Below are 20,574 nucleotides of genomic sequence, written 5' to 3'. Positions count from 1 at the left end.
CCTAGAGCGGCAGGATAGGGGGAGAGAGGGCGGGACTTGGCGAGAAGGCGAGGCGCTGATTGGAGGAGAGGATCGGGCGCGGAGCGGAAGAGACGCGTGAGGGGAGGAAGATGGCGGACAAGGAGAAGAAGAAGAAGGAGAGCATCTTGGATCTTTCCAAGTACATCGACAAGGCCATCCGCGTCAAGTTCCAGGGCGGGAGGGAAGGTGAGCGGGACGGGGAAAGCGAGCGGAAGAAACGAGACAATTAATTTAATAATAATAATAATATAACATAATGGCAATGATAAGTACAGTACTAATAATAATAATCATATAATGGCAATGATAAGTAGAGTAATAATAATAATAATATAATGGCAATGATAAGTAGAGTAATAATAATAATAATAATAATAATAATATAACATAATGGCAATGATAAGTAGAGTAATAATAATAATAATCATATAATGGCAATGATAAGTAGAGTAATAATAATAATAAAACATAATGGCAATGATAAGTAGAGTAATAATAATAATAATAATAATAATAATAATAATATAACATAATGGCAATGATAAGTAGAGTAATAATAATAATAATCATATAATGGCAATGATAAGTAGAGTAATAATAATAATAATATAATGGCAATGATAAGTAGAGTAATAATAATAATAATAATAATATAACATAATGGCAATGATAAGTAGAGTAATAATAATAATAATCATATAATGGCAATGATAAGTAGAGTAATAATAATAATAATATAATGGCAATGATAAGTAGAGTAATAATAATAATAATAATAATATAACATAATGGCAATGATAAGTAGAGTAATAATAATAATAATCATATAATGGCAATGATAAGTAGAGTAATAATAATAATAATATAATGGCAATGATAAGTAGAGTAATAATAATAATAATAATAATAATAATAATAATAATATAACATAATGGCAATGATAAGTAGAATAATAATAATAATAAAACATAATGGCAATAAGTAGAGTAATAATAATAATAATAATAATAATATAACATAATGGCAATGATAAGTACAGTACTAATAATAATAATCATATAATGGCAATGATAAGTAGAGTAATAATAATAATAATATAATGGCAATGATAAGTAGAGTAATAATAATAATAATATAATGGCAATGATAAGTAGAATAATAATAATAATAAAACATAATGGCAATGATAAGTAGAGTAATAATAATAATAATAATAATAATAATATAACATAATGGCAATGATAAGTACAGTACTAATAATAATAATCATATAATGGCAATGATAAGTAGAGTAATAATAATAATAATATAATGGCAATGATAAGTAGAGTAATAATAATAATAATAATAATAATAATATAACATAATGGCAATGATAAGTACAGTACTAATAATAATAATCATATAATGGCAATGATAAGTAGAGTAATAATAATAATAATATAACATAATGGCTATGAATAATAATAATAATAATATATAGTAATATCCTTATACAATAATAATAAATGCAACAATAAATAGTATAATAAATAAAATAATGATAAATATTATTATAATATAGTGATAAATGTAGTAATATAACTATAATAAATATAATTATAAATAGAATAAGTATACAATAATATAGTAATAAATAGGAATATAATAGTGATTATATTCCTTCTGCTTATGTGATTGTTTTAGTCAATTGTTATGTTTTGTTTTTGTTTTTAATTCTTATAGTGTTTTTAGTGTTTTATTGTACAATGTTTTATGCTGATTTTATATTGGAAACCGCCCTGAGTCCCTTCCGGGAGAGAGGGCGGTATACAAATAAACTTTTACTTGCTTACTTACTTATTTACTAATAAATAGCATAATGATAATATAGCAATATAATTAATAGAATGATAAATAAATATGAAAATAATATAGCAATAATAATAAATATAGTGATACATGTATTAATAATAAATATGACTGCATATATAATGATATTTCCAACCCTTTCTTGCTTCCTTTCCGTCCTCGCAGCCAGTGGCGTCCTGAAAGGCTTTGACCCGCTCCTCAACCTGGTGCTGGACGGGACCATCGAGTACATGAGAGGTGAGCCAAGCAGGCAGGAGGGCATAATGTATAATGTATAATATATAATAATGCATGTGGTATTGTAGTCGGTGGTCTGTGGTTTGCTCTTCTCCGCACTCGCATGTCGTGGACTCCGCTTTGTGGCTGTCTCTGCATCTTTGCTGTCCAGTGCAAATCACATAATCTGTATTTTATAGGCAGTGTGGAAGAGGCCTAAGTGAGGCCTAACTCTGCCTGTCCCCTGGGCTGACTGGGCTGCTAGGAGACCAAGTGGGCGGAGCTTAGCTTTCTAACTGGCAGCAATTGGATAAAAAACAATTATTCCTCTCCCTCTAATTAGGACTTTATTTTTCTTTTCTTTTTGTTGTATGAATCTAGAGGCATGAGGGGTTGTGCTGCCAAGTTTAGTGTTTCTGGGATTTGTAGTTTTGTTGTTTTGTCCTAGGCCGAAACGCCATTACCCTTTTATATATATAGATAATAATGCATGTGGTATTGTAGTCGGTGGTCTGTGGTTTGCTCTTCTCTGCACTCGCTTTGTGGCCGGCTCTGCATCTCGCTGTCTGTGGGTCCCAAAAGAGGGTGGGGACCCGTTTGGGGGGCCAGGAAGTGCGTGTCCCCATGGTAACGCTCCCTCCCTCCCTCCCTCCCGCCCAGACCCGGACGACCAGTACAAGCTGACGGAGGACACGCGCCCGCTGGGGCTGGTGGTCTGCCGAGGGACCTCGGTGGTCCTGATCTGCCCCCAGGACGGCATGGAGGCCATCCCCAACCCCTTCGTCCAGCAGCAGGACGGCTAGTATACGGGCCGGCTAGGACACTGGGCAGCCGAGGAAGTCTTGAGGTCGGGAAACAGCACCCAAATTGGGGAGAAATTTTCCCTCTTGGACAAAGAATACAAAGACACTCCCCTTGTTGGTGCTTCTTTGTTTTCTGGTTGGGTTTGTGTTATGATTTGTTACTGTTGAGCCCTAGAGTCGGGCTCGAATCGAGAACAATTTCTTGGTTTTTTCCCTCTGTTCTAAAATAGTAATAAACCTTCCCTCAACGGCCTTGCGTGCTTCTCTGTTTGTAAGGCTTTGGGATATTAGAGTCTTCACCCGAGCAGACATCCTCTTTGCGGGTTCGGAAGAAGAACCTCGGCCCTGTTTCTGAAGTGGGTTGCTTCTTGTTGTTTGGATGCAAAGTGTCTCAGGACACCCCTTTGTGCCCAATCGGGTCTCTCAATACCCAAAAAGGTCCTTAAAACGCCCCACGGAAGTCCGACTAGACACCTGACCATCCCCAGCCCACATGCAGTTGTGTTGTGTTGGTGACGAGCGTTGCAGTCCAGACACACTCGAAACCCTTGAGACCTCATTGCAACTTCATTGTGATGTTTTAATACTGTGTTTTTTCAGCTGCTGTGTATATATTATTATTGGTTTTTATTATTGTTCTTTGATGTTTCATATTTTATTTTATCATTGTTTTGTATCTGATTTTGCTGTAAGCCACCCCGAGTCCCCTTATTATGTATTATTATTATTACTATTATTATTATTATTATTATTATTATTATTATTATTATTATTATTATATTGCATGACACAGCAAACAAGATAGACATGCTGGATTTCATATCACAAAATCACAAGTCAAACACTTGCCAAGTGTTTAGGACCGTGTGATGTATTTTCGGATGATGCGCACAGATCCCATTAGGGTGGCCTTTTGCAGTTGGCAGATCGTGATTTTGTCGATGTCTATTGTTTCCAAATGCCGGCTGAGATCTTTTGGCACGGCACCCAGTGTGCCCATCACCACCAGGACCACGTGCACTGGTTTCTGCCAGAGTCTTTGAAGTTCAATCTTGAGAACTTTGTCAGTCTGGATTCGGAAGTCCCACAGTATCTTGGCGTGCTCATTTTCCAATACTTTTGCAGATTTGTGATCCCACCAGTTCTTTGCTGCTGGGAGGTGGTACTTGAGGCATAAGTTCCAGTGAATCATTTGGGCCACATAGTTGTGCCTCTGTTTGTAGTCTGTCTGTGCAATTTTCTTACAGCAGCTGAGGATATGATCCATGGTTTCGTCGGTTTCCTTGCAGAGTCTGCATTTGGTGTCATCAGCTGATTTTTCGATCTTGGCCTGAATTGCCTTTGTCCTGATGTCTTGCTCCTGGGCTGCAAGGATCAGGCCTTCTGTCTCCTTCTTCAGGGTCCCATTTGTGAGCCAGAGCCAGGTCCTCTCCGTATTAGCTTTTCCTTCAATTTTGTCAAGGAACTTTCCATGCAATGTTTTGTTGTGCCAGTTATTATTATTATTATTATTATTATTATTATTATTGAGACTCACCAGGGCGAATGGGTCTTTCCCTGGAGTCCTGCTCTCCTGCATACAAGCGGGAATCCCTCTGGCCATTTCCCGCACCAATGTAGCATTTTAACTGGAATTATGCCTCCCTTGCTTGCCTGGCTCAACGCCACCACTTGTTGTCCTGCTGGTGCGTCTCCGTCTGTTGCAAGTGCTTCTTCCCGCAAGAGAAATGGATAGATCCTTCCTTCCTGCTCCCATCTTCTTCTTCCCTGCGCGAGGAAGCTCTATTTTTAGAGCCAGAGTCACCTGCCGGGTTCTAATTCCGTCCCAGTTGGTGGTCTCTTGCCAAGGAGGGAGGGGAGGGAGTCTGTTTACAGTAATGGAGGAAGCTGCTCCGGCGACGGACGTGGTGCTGGAGGTGGGCGGTGGGCTCTTCCCGGCCAACCGGGGGGCGCTCTCCCAACACAGCCGCTACTTCCAGGCCCTGTTCTTCGGGGGTCCCTTCCGGGAACGCTGTCAGAAACACATCCGCCTCCATGGCGTTGAAGCCGAGCCCTTCGGGGTCCTGCTCTCCTGTATCCAAACTGGAATCCCACTGGCCATTTCCCGAACCAATGTGGCTTCTCTACTGGAGGCGGCCGACTTCCTGGCGCTGGAGCGGCCCAAGCGGTGTTGCGAGGCCTTCCTGGAACGAGAACTGAGGGTAGACAACTGCCTGGGCCTGATGGCCTTTGCCGAGCGCTTCTCCTGCCCATGGTTGTTCTCGGCCTCCCGCGGAGTGGCCCTGACCCACTTTGAGGAGGTGGCCGCACTTGACGAGATGCTCGCTCTCTCCCCGGAGTCTCTGTCCGCCCTGATGCGCAGCGACTGGTTGTTCGTGTCGCGCGAGGACCGGGTCCTGGAGGCGCTGCTGCGCTGGGTTAACGCGGAGCCCGCCGTCCGCGAGAAGCACTTCCTCAACCTCGTGGCGCTGGTGCGCGGACCCTGCCTCAGCCTCCCCTGCCTGGACCGGCTCATCCGCGACGGCACCGGCAACAACGTCCTCGAGGCCCGTCTTTTGCGGAAGCTGAACGCCCACCTGCCCCAGAGCTGGGCCCCGGGCAAGAGGGGCCCCTGTGCCGAGCGGGGCCACGAGGATGTCCTGGTCCTGGCCGGGAGGCACGACCACGAGCAGCAGCAGCTCCTCCGCTTCCAGCCCAGGACGGGCGCCTGGCGGAACTGTGCTCCGCTCCTGCGCAGGAACCTCACCCAGTACGCCGTGGCCGCCGTAGGTAACCCAACACTGGGGGGTACAAGCTGAGGCGGGGGGTACAAGTACAGGCGGGGGGTACAAGCCGAGACCTCCCGGTTCGGATGGCAAATATTTCCTGTGATCCTTCCAGGCGACCTGCTGTACGTGACGGGCGGCTTCACGCGGGAGGAGTGGACGTGGTCCCCGACAGATGGGGTTCTGTCCTACAGCAGCTGGGAGGACCGCTGGGAGGAGGGCCCCCCGCTGCGGACGGCCCGGCATAGCCACTGCGCGGCCGGGGTGGGGGGCCGGCTCTTCGTGGCGGGGGGCGCCCTGGACGGGGGGCCCCTGACGCCCGACGTGGAGAGCCTGGCCCCCGGGGAGGCCACCTGGCGCAGCGCCAGCCCCATGGCCCGACCCGTCGAGAGGGCCGCCGCCGCCGGGGTCGGGTCCCGGCTGCTCTTCGTGGTGGGCGGCCTGGACGAGAGCGGGAGCGTCTGCCCCGCCGTGCAGCGCCTGGACACGCTCGCCGACGCCTGGGACGTGGTCGCCCGCTCCCCGCTCCCCCGGTGAGGAGGGGTGGAATGGCCCCCTGGGTGGGGGGTGGGGTGGCCCCAAGGGGGAGGGGTGGGAGGAACAGGAGGGCAGCACCGGGGTGTCAGAATAAGGACCCCAAGGTAATGAGATCTCGGCCCAGGACAAAACAACAAAACTAAACACCCCACAAACACTAAACTCTCTCTATTCTAGTTTCAATGTAGTCATGAATAATGAATAATATAATAGTAATAATATAATATACTACAATATTAATAGAATAATAATAGAATGATATAATAATAATCTATATCTATCTATATATATAAAAGGGTAATGGCGTTTCGGCCTAGGACAAAACAACAAAACTAAACAGGCCACCTCCGCCAGGTATTGAGGCGTTTCTCCTCTCTCGCCCAGGTACGACCTCTGCGCGGCGGCCCTGAACGGGGGTCTCTTCACGGTGGGCGGGGGGGCCCTGCGGCTGGAGACGGACACGGGCGAGTGGACCCCCCTCGAGGGCGGGGAGGGCGAAGAGGACGGGCAGGGCGGGACCCGCCTGGGCCGGGGCTTCTTCAAGGCCTGCGTGGCCGCCAATGGGCGCCTCTACCTCCTGGGGCAGCGGCAGGGCAACAGCCAGCGGCCCAACCTGCTGCTCCTGGACCCCTACCTGGAGCCCCCCCTCCGCTGCCGGGAGCTGGACCCCCAAGTCCCCTGCCCGCTCCCCATCCAGGCCGCGGCCACGGTGCGCTGCTTCGGGACCTGGCACTGACCGCCGACTGTCCGAAGAGGAAGAGCGGATGCAATACATCTCTACCAACCGAGTTCGAAGCTCGGGTCGGGGTGAGCACCCAACCGTCAGCCCAGCTACACAGTCTGAAAACAGCTGTGAGTGGCGAGTAGAAAAATTAGGCACAATGTAAATGGGTCGGAGTGAGCACCCGATTGTCAGCCCAGCTCACTGTCCACCTAAACAGTCCGAGCGGCGAGTAGAGAAATTAGGCACAACTTAAGCGGGTTGGGGTGAGCACCCGATCGTCAGCTCAGCTACACAGTCCGAAAACAGCTGTGAGTGGCGAGTAGAGAAATTAGGCACAACATAAATGGGTCGGGGCGAGCACCTGACCATCAACTCAACTCACTGTCCACCCAAACAGTCTGAAAACAGCCGTGAGTGGCGAGTAGAGAAATTAGGTACCACTTAAATGGTTCGGGATGAGCACCCGATCGTCAGCCCAGCTCACTGTCCACCTAAACAGTCCGAGCGGCGAGTAGAGAAATTAGGTACCACTTAAGTGAGTCGGGGTGAGCACCTGACCATCAGCTCACCTCAAACAGTCCAAAAACAGCCGTGAGCGGCAAGTTGAGAAATTAGGTACCACTTAAATGGGTCGGGGTGAGCACCCGACCGTCGGCCCAGCTCACTGTCCACCAAATTAAGCAGGGAGGTATTTGACGGCACCCTAAAAGGAAAACACCGCAAATGCCGGCGATCAAAGAACAAGGAGGAAAGTCTGTGACCGAGGGCTCGTCGTAGCGGATGGAGCGACAGCGCCCCCCTGTGGCCGGAACCGAGCACAACCTCCAAGGACGCCGAAGTTGGGAAAATTGCCGACATGATACCTCTGTTGCCTATCCTGTCTCGCGGAATATAAATGCTATAAATAATAAGTATAAATAAATATAAATATTGTAAATAATAAATAAATGGGAGCCTCAGGAAGAAGGTCATTTTTTCCTCCACAGATAGATAGATAGATAGATAGATACTCCACTTGCTTGACCACTCTCAAGTCCTCTGGAGATGCCAGTAGCCACAGATGCAGGCGGAACGAAACAAGGAGAAAATACTGCTATAATAATAATAATAATATAATACATTTATTACCACTCAAGATAGACAATAAGCAGGTCTCCTGCAGGACTGGGGTCTCCTCCTGGTTCGGCCAACGCGCCCAGTGGTCAAGTGTCCACCTCCCGGGCCTCCTCAGGGGCACCTCCCGGCCAGCTGCCGGGCCTGGCGGTCCTCGCGGGGGGTCCACGGCCGGGCGTAGCCCCCCCGGGGCAGCAGGAGGCGGTTGAGCGTCCCCTCGAAGTTGACGTGGCGCCGGGCCATGAGCAGGTAGTGGCGCCCCTCCTCCAGCAGGGGGCAGGCGCAGGGCCCGGCCGCCCAGGCGAACTCCCGGCGCTCGAGCGGGAAGCGGTTGCGGTACGTCTCCACCACACGCAGGTCGTAGCGTGTCTCCCGCCCCACCGACCGCCGGGACAGGATCTGCGCACGGAAGACTAGGCGGGAAGGACACATGACATACGATATGATAAAGACACGATCGGTATGGAATGACAGATCCAAAGCCGGGCGATGGAGGGCTCCCGTGTGCCCCAGTTCGGGCGCCAAATAGAGCGAGACGCCTCCCCGTGAATGCATTCCGGGCCTTGCGATCAGGAACGAGGAGATTGTAAACACAGAAACTATCTCTGCATTCTATCTATATATATAAAAGGGTAGTGGCGTTTCGTCTATCTATATATATAAAAGGGTAGTGGCGTTTCGGCCTGGGACAAAACAACAAAACTACACATCCCGGAAACACTAAACTCTCTCTATTCTAGTTTCAATGTAGTCATGAATAATGAATAATATAATAGTAATAATATAATATCCTACAATATTAATAGAATAATAATAGCATGATATAATAATAATCTATATCTATACATATAAAAGTGTAATGGCATTTCGGTCTAGGACAAAACAACAAAACTACACACCCCAGAAACACTAAACTTGGCAGCACAACCTCTCATCCTTATTATCCAAGATATTCACTTATCCAAGCTTCTGCAGGCCCGTTCAGCTTGGATAAGTGAGACTCTATATTGATATTTTAGTATTATTTATATTATGATATTATATTATGATTGTTGGTGTTGCTCCATTATATCTATATATATAAAAGGGTAATGAAATTTCGGCCTAGGACAAAACAACAAAACTACACATCCCAGAAACACTAAACTCTCTATTCTAGTTTCAATGTAGTCATGAATATTGAATAATATAATAGTAATAATATAATATCCTACAATATTAATAGAATAATAATAGAATGATATAATAATAATCTATATCTATCTATATATATAAAAGGGTAATGGCATTTTGGCCTAGGACAAAACAACAAAACTACACATCCCGGAAACACTAAACTCTCTATGCTAGTTTCAATGTAGTCATGAATAATGAATAATATAATAATAATATAATAGTAATAATATAATATCCTACAATATCAATAGAATAATAATAGAATGATATAATAATAATCTATCTATCTATCTATATATATAAAAGGGTAATATATAAAAGAGTAGATGAATAGGTACTGTTCCGGCGGAAAGTTAATGGCGCTCGATCGAGCCAATGACTCACCGAAGTCGCTGCTGCAGTAGTGGTGCAGGCGCCGGGACTTCCCTTTCGCCGCCGGGCACTCGCCACAACGTTCTGCAAAACAGGAACGGAACGGAGTTGCGCCGCCACCCGAAACGGATGAAAACACACAGGGAATGGGGATGGCGTCGGGGGCCTACCTCGCTGGGGGGGCGCTGTGGCCGCGGGGGCCTCCGGGGGCCGCTCTGCCTGGGCCTCCCGGGTCTGCTGCTGCCGCCGCAACGGACTAGGGCCGCGGCCGCCCTCCTTCGGGACCCAGAACTCGAACTCGACGCCCGGGTTGGGCGCCTGGAAGAGGACCTGGCGGGTGGGGAGAGCGGAGGAAACTTGGGAAGACCTGAATCATGAACTCTGGGAGTGGTGAAGCCATGAGATCATACCGGACGCACCTGGGCTTCAAGGTTTTATCACAAATTCTCTGAGAACGTCTAACTCAGGGGTCCCCAAACTATGGCCCGCGGGCCGAATGCGGCCCTCAAAGTACATTTACCTGGCCCCGCCCTCAGTTTTATAATATAATATTTTTATATCAGTTTTAATAATATATTGTATATACATATAATATTGATAAAAATATTATAATGTTATACAATATAATACTAATAATAATACCATATAATAATATTAATTATATGTTATATATTACATATAGTATTACAGTATAGCGGTATAGTTCAATATAGTAATGTATAATGCTAATATTGTGTTATGCTGATATATATTGTATGTACATACAGCTGTTCTGAGTAAGAAGGGTGGGATATAAATGTAGTAAATAAATGTAGTAAGTAAATGAATAATTAATTTTAGACTTAGGCTCACCCAAAGTCTGAAATGACTTGAAGGCACACAACAACAACAACAACAACAACCCTAATTAACTTGACTATCTCATTGGCCAGAAGCAGGCCCACAATTTCCATTGAAATCCTGATAAATGTATGTTGGTTAAAATTGTTTTCATTTTTAAATATTGTATTGTTCTTTCATTGTTGTTGTTGTTGTTTTGCACTACAAATACGACATGTGCAGTGTGCATAGGAATTTCTTCGTATTTTTTTTCAAATGAAGGATTGTGGACCGGTTTTTTGCTTTAAAAGTTTGAGGACCCCTGGTTTAACTAGTCTATTTCTCACTCCCTCTGTTCTCAGGCCTAATCTAGCTTCTCGGGAAAACTCCCCATTTGCCGAATGTCGTTTCTGAAGGGAGCTGGAGCTCTCACTCTCCCTTTAAGGGCAAAGGTCTCTCTCACCATGACGGTCAGCTCCTCCCGGGTGGGGCCGGGGGCCTCCAGGGTCTCCAGGACGTCGGCCGTGCGGGAATAGCGCACCTCGGTCCCGACTGCGGGGTAAAGGCCCGGCCGGTCAACCGTCCAGTCCCCGTTGAGCAGGAAGCGCTGCTGGGCGTCCATCAGGGCTGTGTTGGGGGGCAGAGGGAGGGTCAAAGGGCAACTCTTTGGCCCCGATCCGCGAGCCCTTGGGTCTCCACTTACCCAGGTAGTTGCGGCTTCGGTCGGTGACCTTGATGTGCCTCGCGCCGGGCGGGATCCGGGTCATGTTCTTGTAGCCAAAGAAGCCTGTCAGAAAAGGAGGGGTCAGAAAAGGCGAGGGAGGTCAAAGGGCAAGGGTCGCCGGAGGGGGAGGGGTGTATGTTGAGGTGTGGGGGAGGGGGCGGTGCTCTCAGCAGCAGCGTTAGCGTTAGCATGGCGCCAAGGGGGCGAAAGGAGCGAGATTTCGGGGGTCCGGGGGGGGGGGGTCTGCCACCCAACGAGGGGAAAATGGCACCAGGACGGGGCGTATCAGTCGGGAGGGATTTGATGGTGTCTCCCTGTCTTGTTTTGGATTCCAATGTTAGTTCCTGAACAAGGGAAACGTCCAGTTCTCTTGGGAATCGACGTTCAGCCGATGGGGAGTTTTCCCGTGAGATGAGATTAGGTCTCAGGACGGAGGGAGTGAAGGGAGGATTAATCCGTGAGAAAGAGGGAGGGAGGGAGGGAAGGAGGGGGGAGCGGAGGAGCCAAAGCCAAAGCATTCACCCTGGGGGGCGGGGCAGACGGGCGGGGGGCGCCTGTCAATCACCGGCGGGCGGGACGGCCTCCCGGAAGACCCCCTCCACCCGCTCGCAGCTGGCGTTCCGGCCGTTGCACTCGCCGCAGGCGTCCTCTCGCCCCGCCTCCGGGCCCAGCGTCCCGTCACAGCCCGCTCGCTAGCATAAGAATATAGAACAATGTAAATAATAATGTTATATAAATAATACTACTAATATAGAATAATAATTTATATAACAGCACCAACAATAATATAAAAATATAAACATAATGAATACTATAAATTTATAATAATAACACCAGTAATAATATAATATTATAAATAATATTAATTATTATTATAATAATAGTAATAATATAATAAAAATAAAATAACAATATACATAATAATAATAATAATACCAACAGTAATATAATATAAAATAATATAAACAATAAGGAATATAATAATAATAATATAACACCAGTAATAACAATATATTATAATATGAATAATATTAAATATTATAATAATAGTAATAATATAATGTAATATAAAATAACAATATACATAATAATAATAACACCAACAGTAATATAAGATAAAATAATATAAACAATAAGGAATATAATAATATAACACCAATAATATAATATGAACATATAAATAGGTAATGTTATAAAATATAATAACAATATAACAACACCAATAATAATAATATGATAATATAATAATATAAATAATGATATAAATGGTAATGAATGTTATATAAATAATATTGTAATAATATAATAATAATTTGTAATAACATAACACCACCACCAACAATAATAATATAGTAATAATATGAATAATAATATAAGAACGCCAACAGTAATATAATATAAAATAATATAAACAATAAGGAATATAATAATAATAATAATACAACACCAATAATATAATATGAAATAATATAAATAGGCAATGTTATAAAATATAATAATAACAATATAACAACACCAATAATAATATAATATAATAAAATAAATAATATTGAATATAATAATATAATGTAACATAAATAATATAAATAATAATGAATGTTATATAAATAATATTGTAATAATATGATAATAATTTGTATTAACATAACACCACGAACGATAATAATATAATAATAATATGAATAATATACGAATTCCAACAACAATAATAATATATAATATAGTTGTAGTGATAGAAAAGCAACATGATGTAAACAAGGACGGACGTGGTGGCACCCGCTCACCCAGCAGCGCCCGCTGATGCAGAGGTCCCGGGACGTGGTTCCGCCGCAGCGCGTTCCGTCCAGGACGCGTCCGAAGTTGTAGTAGAAGTGGTGTCCGCGGGCCAGGCAGGCCAGGTCGCACGGGTCGGGCGCTGCAAGGGTTACACACTCGTTATATCGCGTTATTGTAATATATATTGTGGTGGGATTCTTATACTATATTAGTACACTAGCTGTGCCCGGCCACGTGTTGCTGTGGCTTACGGGAATCCTTTCTTGGCCTGGTGGAATGGCAGTGAATAGCCTTGCAGCCTCAAAGCCTGTCTGTTTTCTGGAGCTTTTTGATGTATGAACGTAGAGGCATGGATGAGGGGTTGTGCTGCCAAGTTTAGTGTTTCTGGGATGTGTAGTTTTGTTGTTTTGTCCTAGGTCGAAACGCCACTATCCTTTTATATATATACTAGCCGTGCCCAGCCACGCGTTGCTGTGGCAAAGTGGTGGTGGTTTTGATTAAAAGTTGTTGTGGAATTTTTATTTGACGTTATTTGTATTTTTTTAATTAATTTTATTGTAACTTATCTTTTTTATTTATTATATTTTATTATTTTGTTGTATTATTTTTAGTTATTTTGTTATAGTATTTTATTGTAATAATTTTTAGTGTTTTAAATTATTTTTATTGTATTATTTGTATTTATTTTATTCTTTTATTAACACTGGGCTGAGTGGGTTGCTAGGAGACCAAGTGGGCGGAGCTTAGCCTTCTAAGTGGCAGCCATTGGATAAAAACAATTATTGCTCTCCCTCTAAGTAGGACTTTATTTTTCTTTTCTTTTCGTTGTATCAACCTAGAGGCGTGGATGATGGGTTGTGTTGTCAAATTTCGAGTTTGGGGGGCCTGTCGTTTTGTTGTTTTCTGGGTCGCCGTGATGCCATCAGTCATTTATATATATAGATAGATCACAATGATTACAGCGAAGGCTTTCGTGGCCGGAATCCCTGTCTAGATGGCCTTTGGGGGCCCCTCCCTCACCTCCGTGGAAGGGGACCCACTGGTAGGGGTCCCGGCCCCCCGGGAGGGGCTTCCCGTCGTAGAGGCTGCACTGGAGGTCGCGGAAGGGCACCGAGCCCGGCGGGCAGTCCTGGCGGAGACAGAAGGGAGGAATGGGGTGCAGGACGCGGCGTGGCCCCCGGGGACCCTGCCCCTTATTATGGTGGGGGTCTCCCCTACCTCCAGGCTGCAGGCGCGGTACTGGCGGGGGGGCCCCGGGCAGGGCTGCTCCTCCGGGAACCTGGGTCAGCAAGCACAACAACAACAACAACAACCACAATTGTGGGGACCCTAAAAGGGTGACAGTGAAGCCCCCCAAGTACATCAAAGAAAGTGTCATGCCTTTTATGATTTTATTTAATTTATTATTATCTATAAAAAATTATTATTATCTATGACATTATTATTATTATTATTGTCATTCCCCCGGTTCTTTATGGTCTCGTCCAGTGGTTCCCAAACTTATTTGGCCTGCCGCCCCCTTTCCAGAAAAAAAATATGACTGGAAAGGAGGCGTGGCTTAGAGAGGTGGGCGTGGCTTCTGCTCCACAGGGCGGGGCTAGTCCAAGAGGCAGGGCTGGGATGGATGGAGTTACGAGCTCTGAGATAGGGCTGAGCTTCTATGTCCTGGAGACAGGGGGAGGGGCTAGAGGAGGGGGCGGGACCTCTATACCCCGATCCCGGGTTCTAACAAGTGCCTCAGGGGAGGTATACAGAGGCTCTTGGGAAGAGGCCCCGCCCCTAGCCCCGCCCTTTAGTCCTAAAAGGCCTCAAAGGAGAAATGTAGAGACTCAGCCCTGTCTCAGGCTCTTGGAAGGAGGCCCCGCCCCATTCCCTAGCCCCGCCCTCTAGGCCTAGAAGGCCTCTCAGGAGAAATGTAGAGGCTCAGCCCTGTCTCTGGCTCTTGGAAGGAGGCCCCGCCCCTAGCTCCGCCCCCAAGTCCTAAAAGGCCTCTCAGGAGAAATGTAGAGGCTCAGCCCTGTCTCAGGCTCTTGGAAGGAGGCCCCGCCCCTAGCTCCGCCCCCAAGTCCTAAAAGGCCTCTCAGGAGAAATGTAGAGGCTCAGCCCTGTCTCAGGCTCTTGGAAGGAGGCCCCGCCCCTAGCTCCGCCCCCAAGTCCTAAAAGGCCTCTCAGGAGAAATGTAGAGGCTCAGCCCTGTCTCAGGCTCTTGGAAGGAGGCCCCGCCCCTAGCTCCGCCCCCAAGTCCTAAAAGGCCTCTCAGGAGAAATGTAGAGGCTCAGCCCTGTCTCAGGCTCTTGGAAGGAGGCCCCGCCCCTAGCTCCGCCCCCAAGTCCTAAAAGGCCTCTCAGGAGAAATGTAGAGGCTCAGCCCTGTCTCAGGCTCTTGGAAGGAGGCCCCGCCCCTAGCTCCGCCCCCAAGTCCTAAAAGGCCTCTCAGGAGAAATGTAGAGGCTCAGCCCTGTCTCAGGCTCTTGGAAGGAACAGGAACTCCCCATTGGGCCTGGGGGAGGAGGGGTAGGAGTGCCCAGGCAGACTCACCGTAGGCAGGGCCGGGTGCGGAAGGAGGCCCCCCCTCCGCAGGTGCCGGAACAGGGGCTCCAGGGCCCCCACGGACCCCACGAACCCCCTCCGCCTCCGCCGCCCCCCGTCCGCCTGGGGTCCGGACCCTACTTGCGGGAAGGAAAGAAGGCAACATGAGTGACCATCGTCGTCGTCATCATCATCCACAAATAATAATGATAATAGGGTTGTTGTATGTCTTTCGGGCTGTGTGGCCACGTTCCAGAAGCATTCTCTCCTGACGTTTCGCCCACATCTATGGCAGGCATCCTCAGAGGTTGTGAGGCATGGAGAAACTCGGCAAGGAAGGTTTATAGATCTATATCTGTGGAGAGTCCAGGGTGAGAGAAGAATTCTTTGTCAGTTGGAAGCCAGCATGAATGTAAATATCTGGCTCACAGTATTACAAAACTCAAAAATCAGAACAGTAGATGGGAAGCAACACTCTGAGGGCAGAGGAGCTCCAGGGATGACTAATGACTCTGAACAAAGGTTCCCTCCCAGGCAAGAGACAGAAACTTTCCAATGCTAATTAAGGTGATTAACTGCAACATTCATGCTGGCTTCCAACTGACAAGAGTCTTCTCTCACCCTGGACTTTCCACAGATATATATATATATTCCTTCCCTTGCCTCACAGCCTCTGAGGATGCCTGCCATCGATGTGGGCGAAATGTCAGGAGAGAATGCTTCTGGAACATGGCCATACAGCCCAGAATACGTACAACAACCCTGTGATCCCGGCCATGAAAGCCTTCGACAAGACAATAATGAGAATAATAGATAACAAACTAGTATAATGGCAATAACAATAAATAATGATAATAATAGATAACAAAGTAATATAATGACAATAACAATAAATAATAATAATAGATAACAAAGTAGTATGATGGCAATAACTATAAATAGTGATAATAATAGATAAACTAATATAATGGCAATAACAATAAATAATGAGAATAATAGATAACAAAGTATAATGACAATAACAATAAATAATGATAATAATAGATAACAAAGTAGTATAATGGCAATAAAAATAAATACAGTAGAGTCTCACTTATCCAACGTTCTGGATTATCCAACGCATTTTTGTAGTCAATATTTTCAATATATTGTGATATTTTGGTGTTAAATTCGTAAATGCATTAATTACTACATTGCATTAATCTATAATGAACTACTTTTTCTGTCAAATTTGTTGTGAAACATGATGTTTTGGTGCTTAATTTGTAAAATCATAACCTATTTTGATGTTTAATAGGCTTTTCTTAATCTCTCCTTATTATCCAACATATTCGCTTATCCAACGTTCTGTCGGCCCGTTTATGTTGGATAAGTGAGACTCTGCTGTAATGATAATAGATAACAAAGTAGTATAATGGTAATAGCAATAAATAATGAGAATAATAGATAACAAAGTAGTATAATGGTAATAACAATAAATAATGAGAATAATAGATAACAAAGTAGTATAATGGTAATAACAATAAATAATGAGAATAATAGATAACAAAGTAGTATAATGGTAATAACAATAAATAATGAGAATAATAGATAACAAAGTAGTATAATGGCAATAACAATAAATAATGACAGTGTATACTATAATAATAATAATAATAATAACAATAATAATATACACCGGGTTGTTGTATGTCTTTCGGGCTGTGTGGCCATGTTCCAGAAGCATTCTCTCCTGACGTTTCGCCCACATCTATGGCAGGCATCCTCAGAGGTTGTGAGGTACCTCACCACCTCTGAGGATGCCTGCCCTAGATGTGGGCGAAACGTCAGGAGAGAATGCTTCTGGAACATGGCCACACAGCCCGAAAGACATACAACAACCCTGTGATCCCGGCCATGAAAGCCTTCGACAACACATAATATACACCCTACATGCATGCCTACATGGCTAGGGCAACTACGTGAGAATGTGCTTTGGGACTGAAGGCGGCCAAGGTCAAAGGCCGGGGGTCTTTCTGGCCGGGCTCCATCCGCATCCAAAGGGACGGACAGCTGCGTCCTTCGCCTTCCACAAATTGCCCTGAAATCCTTGCCAATAATGCAGCAGCTGCAGTTGCACTTGGGGATGTACCATTTATTGTTATGATGATGATGATGATGTTTATTCCCCAACATATTCATGATGTTTTTTTACCCTCCCGCAACACACACACTTTCGGTGGCAAGGATGCCTTTGGGCCGCCCTGCGCCAGAAACAACAAGCGTTGCAAGGATGCGCTTGCCGTGCCTTTGACTTGAGCTGCCCTGAGCCGGCAAGGGCACGTAACGACCACAATAACACAACAACAAGAACGTCCTTTCGCAGCCAAGGCGGGAGCGAGCAAGGCCTATTTGCGTCTCCCATCAACAACATTAATCCCGGGAGAGGCAGCCCTGGGCGGCCCCTTGCGCGGGCCTCACATTTTCCATCTGGGCTGCGTATCTCCCTCTTGCGAGCCCTGGAACAATGACGTGTATGTGGCGCATGCATGTGCAAGGCCCCCTCCTCCTCCCCTCCCTCCCCAAAAGAGATCCACTTGATCCCAGGCTCACCTGAGCAGCCGCAGCAGCCAATGGGAGAGCCAGGCAGGTCAGGAGCCGCCAGCCGGTCAAGGGGCACCTGGGGTCAAATAATATATGATTATATTTGACTATATTAATACCCTCATCTGGGTCATTTGAGAAAGACCGAGTTTGGTCATGATCTGTCATTAATTAGAGTAACCGTGGTCTGTGTTTGAAAGGACTGCAAATCCCATAATCCTTGGTCCCTCCTCCCTCAAACGGCTACAGTGTGTAAAGGGTGTCATTTGGGATGTGTGTGCTAAGTTTGGTTCAGTTCTGTCATTGGCGGCAGTCGTAGCGGTCTCGGGAAATGAGTGAAGGTACTGCAAATCCCATCATCCGTGGCCCATCCTCCCTCAAACATCACCAGGGTGTAATGTGGGTCATAGGGGTTCTGTCTGTCAAGTTTGGTCCAGTTCCGTCACTGGTGGGTGTCGCAGTGGCCTGTGGAAGGCGAGGCGATGGAAAGGACTGCAAATCCCATCATCCGTGGCCCATCCTCCCCCAAACGGCTACAGTGTGTAAAGTGTGTCATTTGGGATATGTGTGCTAAGTTTGGTTCAGTTCTGTCATTGGCGGCAGTCGTAGCGGTCTCAGGAAATGAGTGAAGGTACTGCAAATCCCATCATCCGTGGCCCATCCTCCCTCAAACATCACCAGGGTGTAAAGTGCGTCATGGGGGTGAAGTGTGTCGAGTTTGGGCCAGGTCTGTCACTCGTGGCGGTTGCAGTGGACTGTGGAAGTGGCGGCTGCCACATACATACATCCAAACATACATACAAACACTCACTTTTTTAATATACAAAGATATTAATAATAATAATACAATAATAATAATAATAGAAGTAGTATAATAACGCTACTCACGTGGGAGGCCCCTGCGTGTGGGGCTGGTTGTGGGAGGCCATGGGGTCAAGGGGGCGGTCAAGCGGTCAAGCGGTCAAGGGCTGCCCCGCTGCTCCCGGGACTCAGCTGCTCCGGTGTTGTTGTTGCTGCTGCTCCTGCTTTTGCTCCATGCTCCTGCGCCCCATCCCCTGGGAAGGCGTCCCGGGACAGGCCTTCCCTCCTTCCCTCCTTCTCCTTCCGTTCTTTCTCTCCTTCCTCCCTTCCCCAGCTCCCTCCCTCCCTCCCTCCCTCCCCTCCCCTCCCCTTGCCCCGCAGCAACTGGTGTCATCATTCACTTCCAGCCGGAGACACAGCCCAGTTAACTCTTCCACGTCAACAACACATTACATCCATTATTATTTTATTGTATGACACAGCAAACAAGATAGACATGCTGGATTTCATATCACAAAATCACAAGTCGGACACTTCCCAAGTGTCTAGGACTGTGTGATGTATTATTATTATTATTATTATTATTATTATTATATTATGACACAGCAAACAAGATAGACATGCTGGATTTTATTATTATTATTATTATTATTATTATTATTATTATTATTATTATTATGACACAGCAAACAAGATAGACATGCTGGATTTATTATTATTATTATTATTATTATTATTTTATTGTATGACACAGCAAACAAGATAGACATGCTGGATTTTGTATCACAAAATCACAAGTCAAACACTTCCCAAGCATTTAGGACTGTGTGATGTATTATTATTATTATTATTATTATTATTATTATTATTATTATTATTATTATATTATGACACAGCAAACAAGATAGACATGCTGGATTTTATTATTATTATTATTATTATTATTATTTTATTGTATGACACAGCAAACAAGATAGACATGCTGGATTTTGTATCACAAAATCACAAGTCAAACACTTCCCAAGCATTTAGGACTGTGTGATGTATTATTATTATTATTATTATTATTATTATTATTATTATTATTATTATTATTATATTATGACACAGCAAACAAGATAGACATGCTGGATTTTATTATTATTATTATTATTATTATTATTTTATTGTATGACACAGCAAACAAGATAGACATGCTGGATTTTGTATCACAAAATCACAAGTCAAACACTTCCCAAGCATTTAGGACTGTGTGATGTATTATTATTATTATTATTATTATTATTATTATTATATTATGACACAGCAAACAAGATAGACATGCTGGATTTTATTATTATTATTATTATTATTATTATTATTTTACTTTATGACACAGCAAACAAGATAGACATGCTGGATTTATTCTTATTCTTATTCTTATTCTTATTATTATTATTTTATTGTATGACACAGCAAACAAGATAGACATGCTGGATTTCATATCACAAAATCACAAGTCAAACACTTCCCAAGTGTCTAGGACTGTGTGATGTATTATTATTATTATTATTATTATTATTATTATTATTATTATTATTATTATTATTATTATTTTATTGTATGACACAGCAAACAAGATAGACATGCTGGATTTTATTATTATTATTATTATTATTATTATTATTATTTTACTTTATGACACAGCAAACAAGATAGACATGCTGGATTTATTCTTATTATTATTATTATTATTATTTTATTGTATGACACAGCAAACAAGATA

The 20,574-nt window shown here is 44.5% G+C and overlaps 3 protein-coding genes across 4 annotated transcripts; 2 read left to right on the top strand and 1 right to left on the bottom strand.

Moving 5' to 3' along the window:
- Positions 1 to 53: 53 nt before the first annotated feature.
- On the top strand, positions 54 to 3,143 carry lsm7 (LSM7 homolog, U6 small nuclear RNA and mRNA degradation associated). The gene is made up of 3 exons (XM_062960651.1): positions 54 to 207; positions 2,038 to 2,109; positions 2,749 to 3,143. The coding sequence occupies exons 1-3, from the start codon at positions 111 to 113 to the stop codon at positions 2,889 to 2,891; spliced, it is 312 nt and encodes a 103-aa protein (XP_062816721.1). The 5' UTR covers positions 54 to 110; the 3' UTR covers positions 2,892 to 3,143.
- Positions 3,144 to 4,618: 1,475 nt separating this feature from the next.
- LOC134293342 (kelch-like protein 23) lies at positions 4,619 to 10,530 on the top strand. The gene is made up of 3 exons (XM_062960640.1): positions 4,619 to 5,660; positions 5,772 to 6,189; positions 6,578 to 10,530. The coding sequence occupies exons 1-3, from the start codon at positions 4,619 to 4,621 to the stop codon at positions 6,927 to 6,929; spliced, it is 1,812 nt and encodes a 603-aa protein (XP_062816710.1). The 3' UTR covers positions 6,930 to 10,530.
- Positions 8,017 to 19,416, bottom strand: adamtsl5 (ADAMTS like 5). 2 transcript variants are annotated; one of them, XM_062960643.1, is made up of 12 exons: positions 18,897 to 19,415; positions 18,018 to 18,084; positions 15,435 to 15,562; positions 14,116 to 14,176; positions 13,918 to 14,026; positions 12,906 to 13,036; positions 11,687 to 11,813; positions 11,101 to 11,184; positions 10,861 to 11,024; positions 9,749 to 9,908; positions 9,591 to 9,662; positions 8,017 to 8,443 (listed from the first exon to the last, which is right to left on the bottom strand). In XM_062960643.1, exons 1-12 carry the CDS (start codon positions 18,935 to 18,937, stop codon positions 8,145 to 8,147), a joined length of 1,443 nt encoding a protein of 480 aa, XP_062816713.1. In that variant the 5' UTR covers positions 18,938 to 19,415; the 3' UTR covers positions 8,017 to 8,144. The 2 variants fall into 2 exon arrangements, with proteins under 2 accessions (XP_062816713.1, XP_062816712.1); XM_062960642.1 differs by having other exon boundaries at positions 18,018 to 19,416.
- Positions 19,417 to 20,574: the final 1,158 nt, after the last annotated feature.

This window comes from Anolis carolinensis, unplaced genomic scaffold (genome assembly GCF_035594765.1).
Source record: "Anolis carolinensis isolate JA03-04 unplaced genomic scaffold, rAnoCar3.1.pri scaffold_7, whole genome shotgun sequence".
NCBI lineage: Eukaryota > Metazoa > Chordata > Lepidosauria > Squamata > Dactyloidae > Anolis > Anolis carolinensis.
This window is presented reverse-complemented; position numbering and strand designations above follow the sequence as displayed.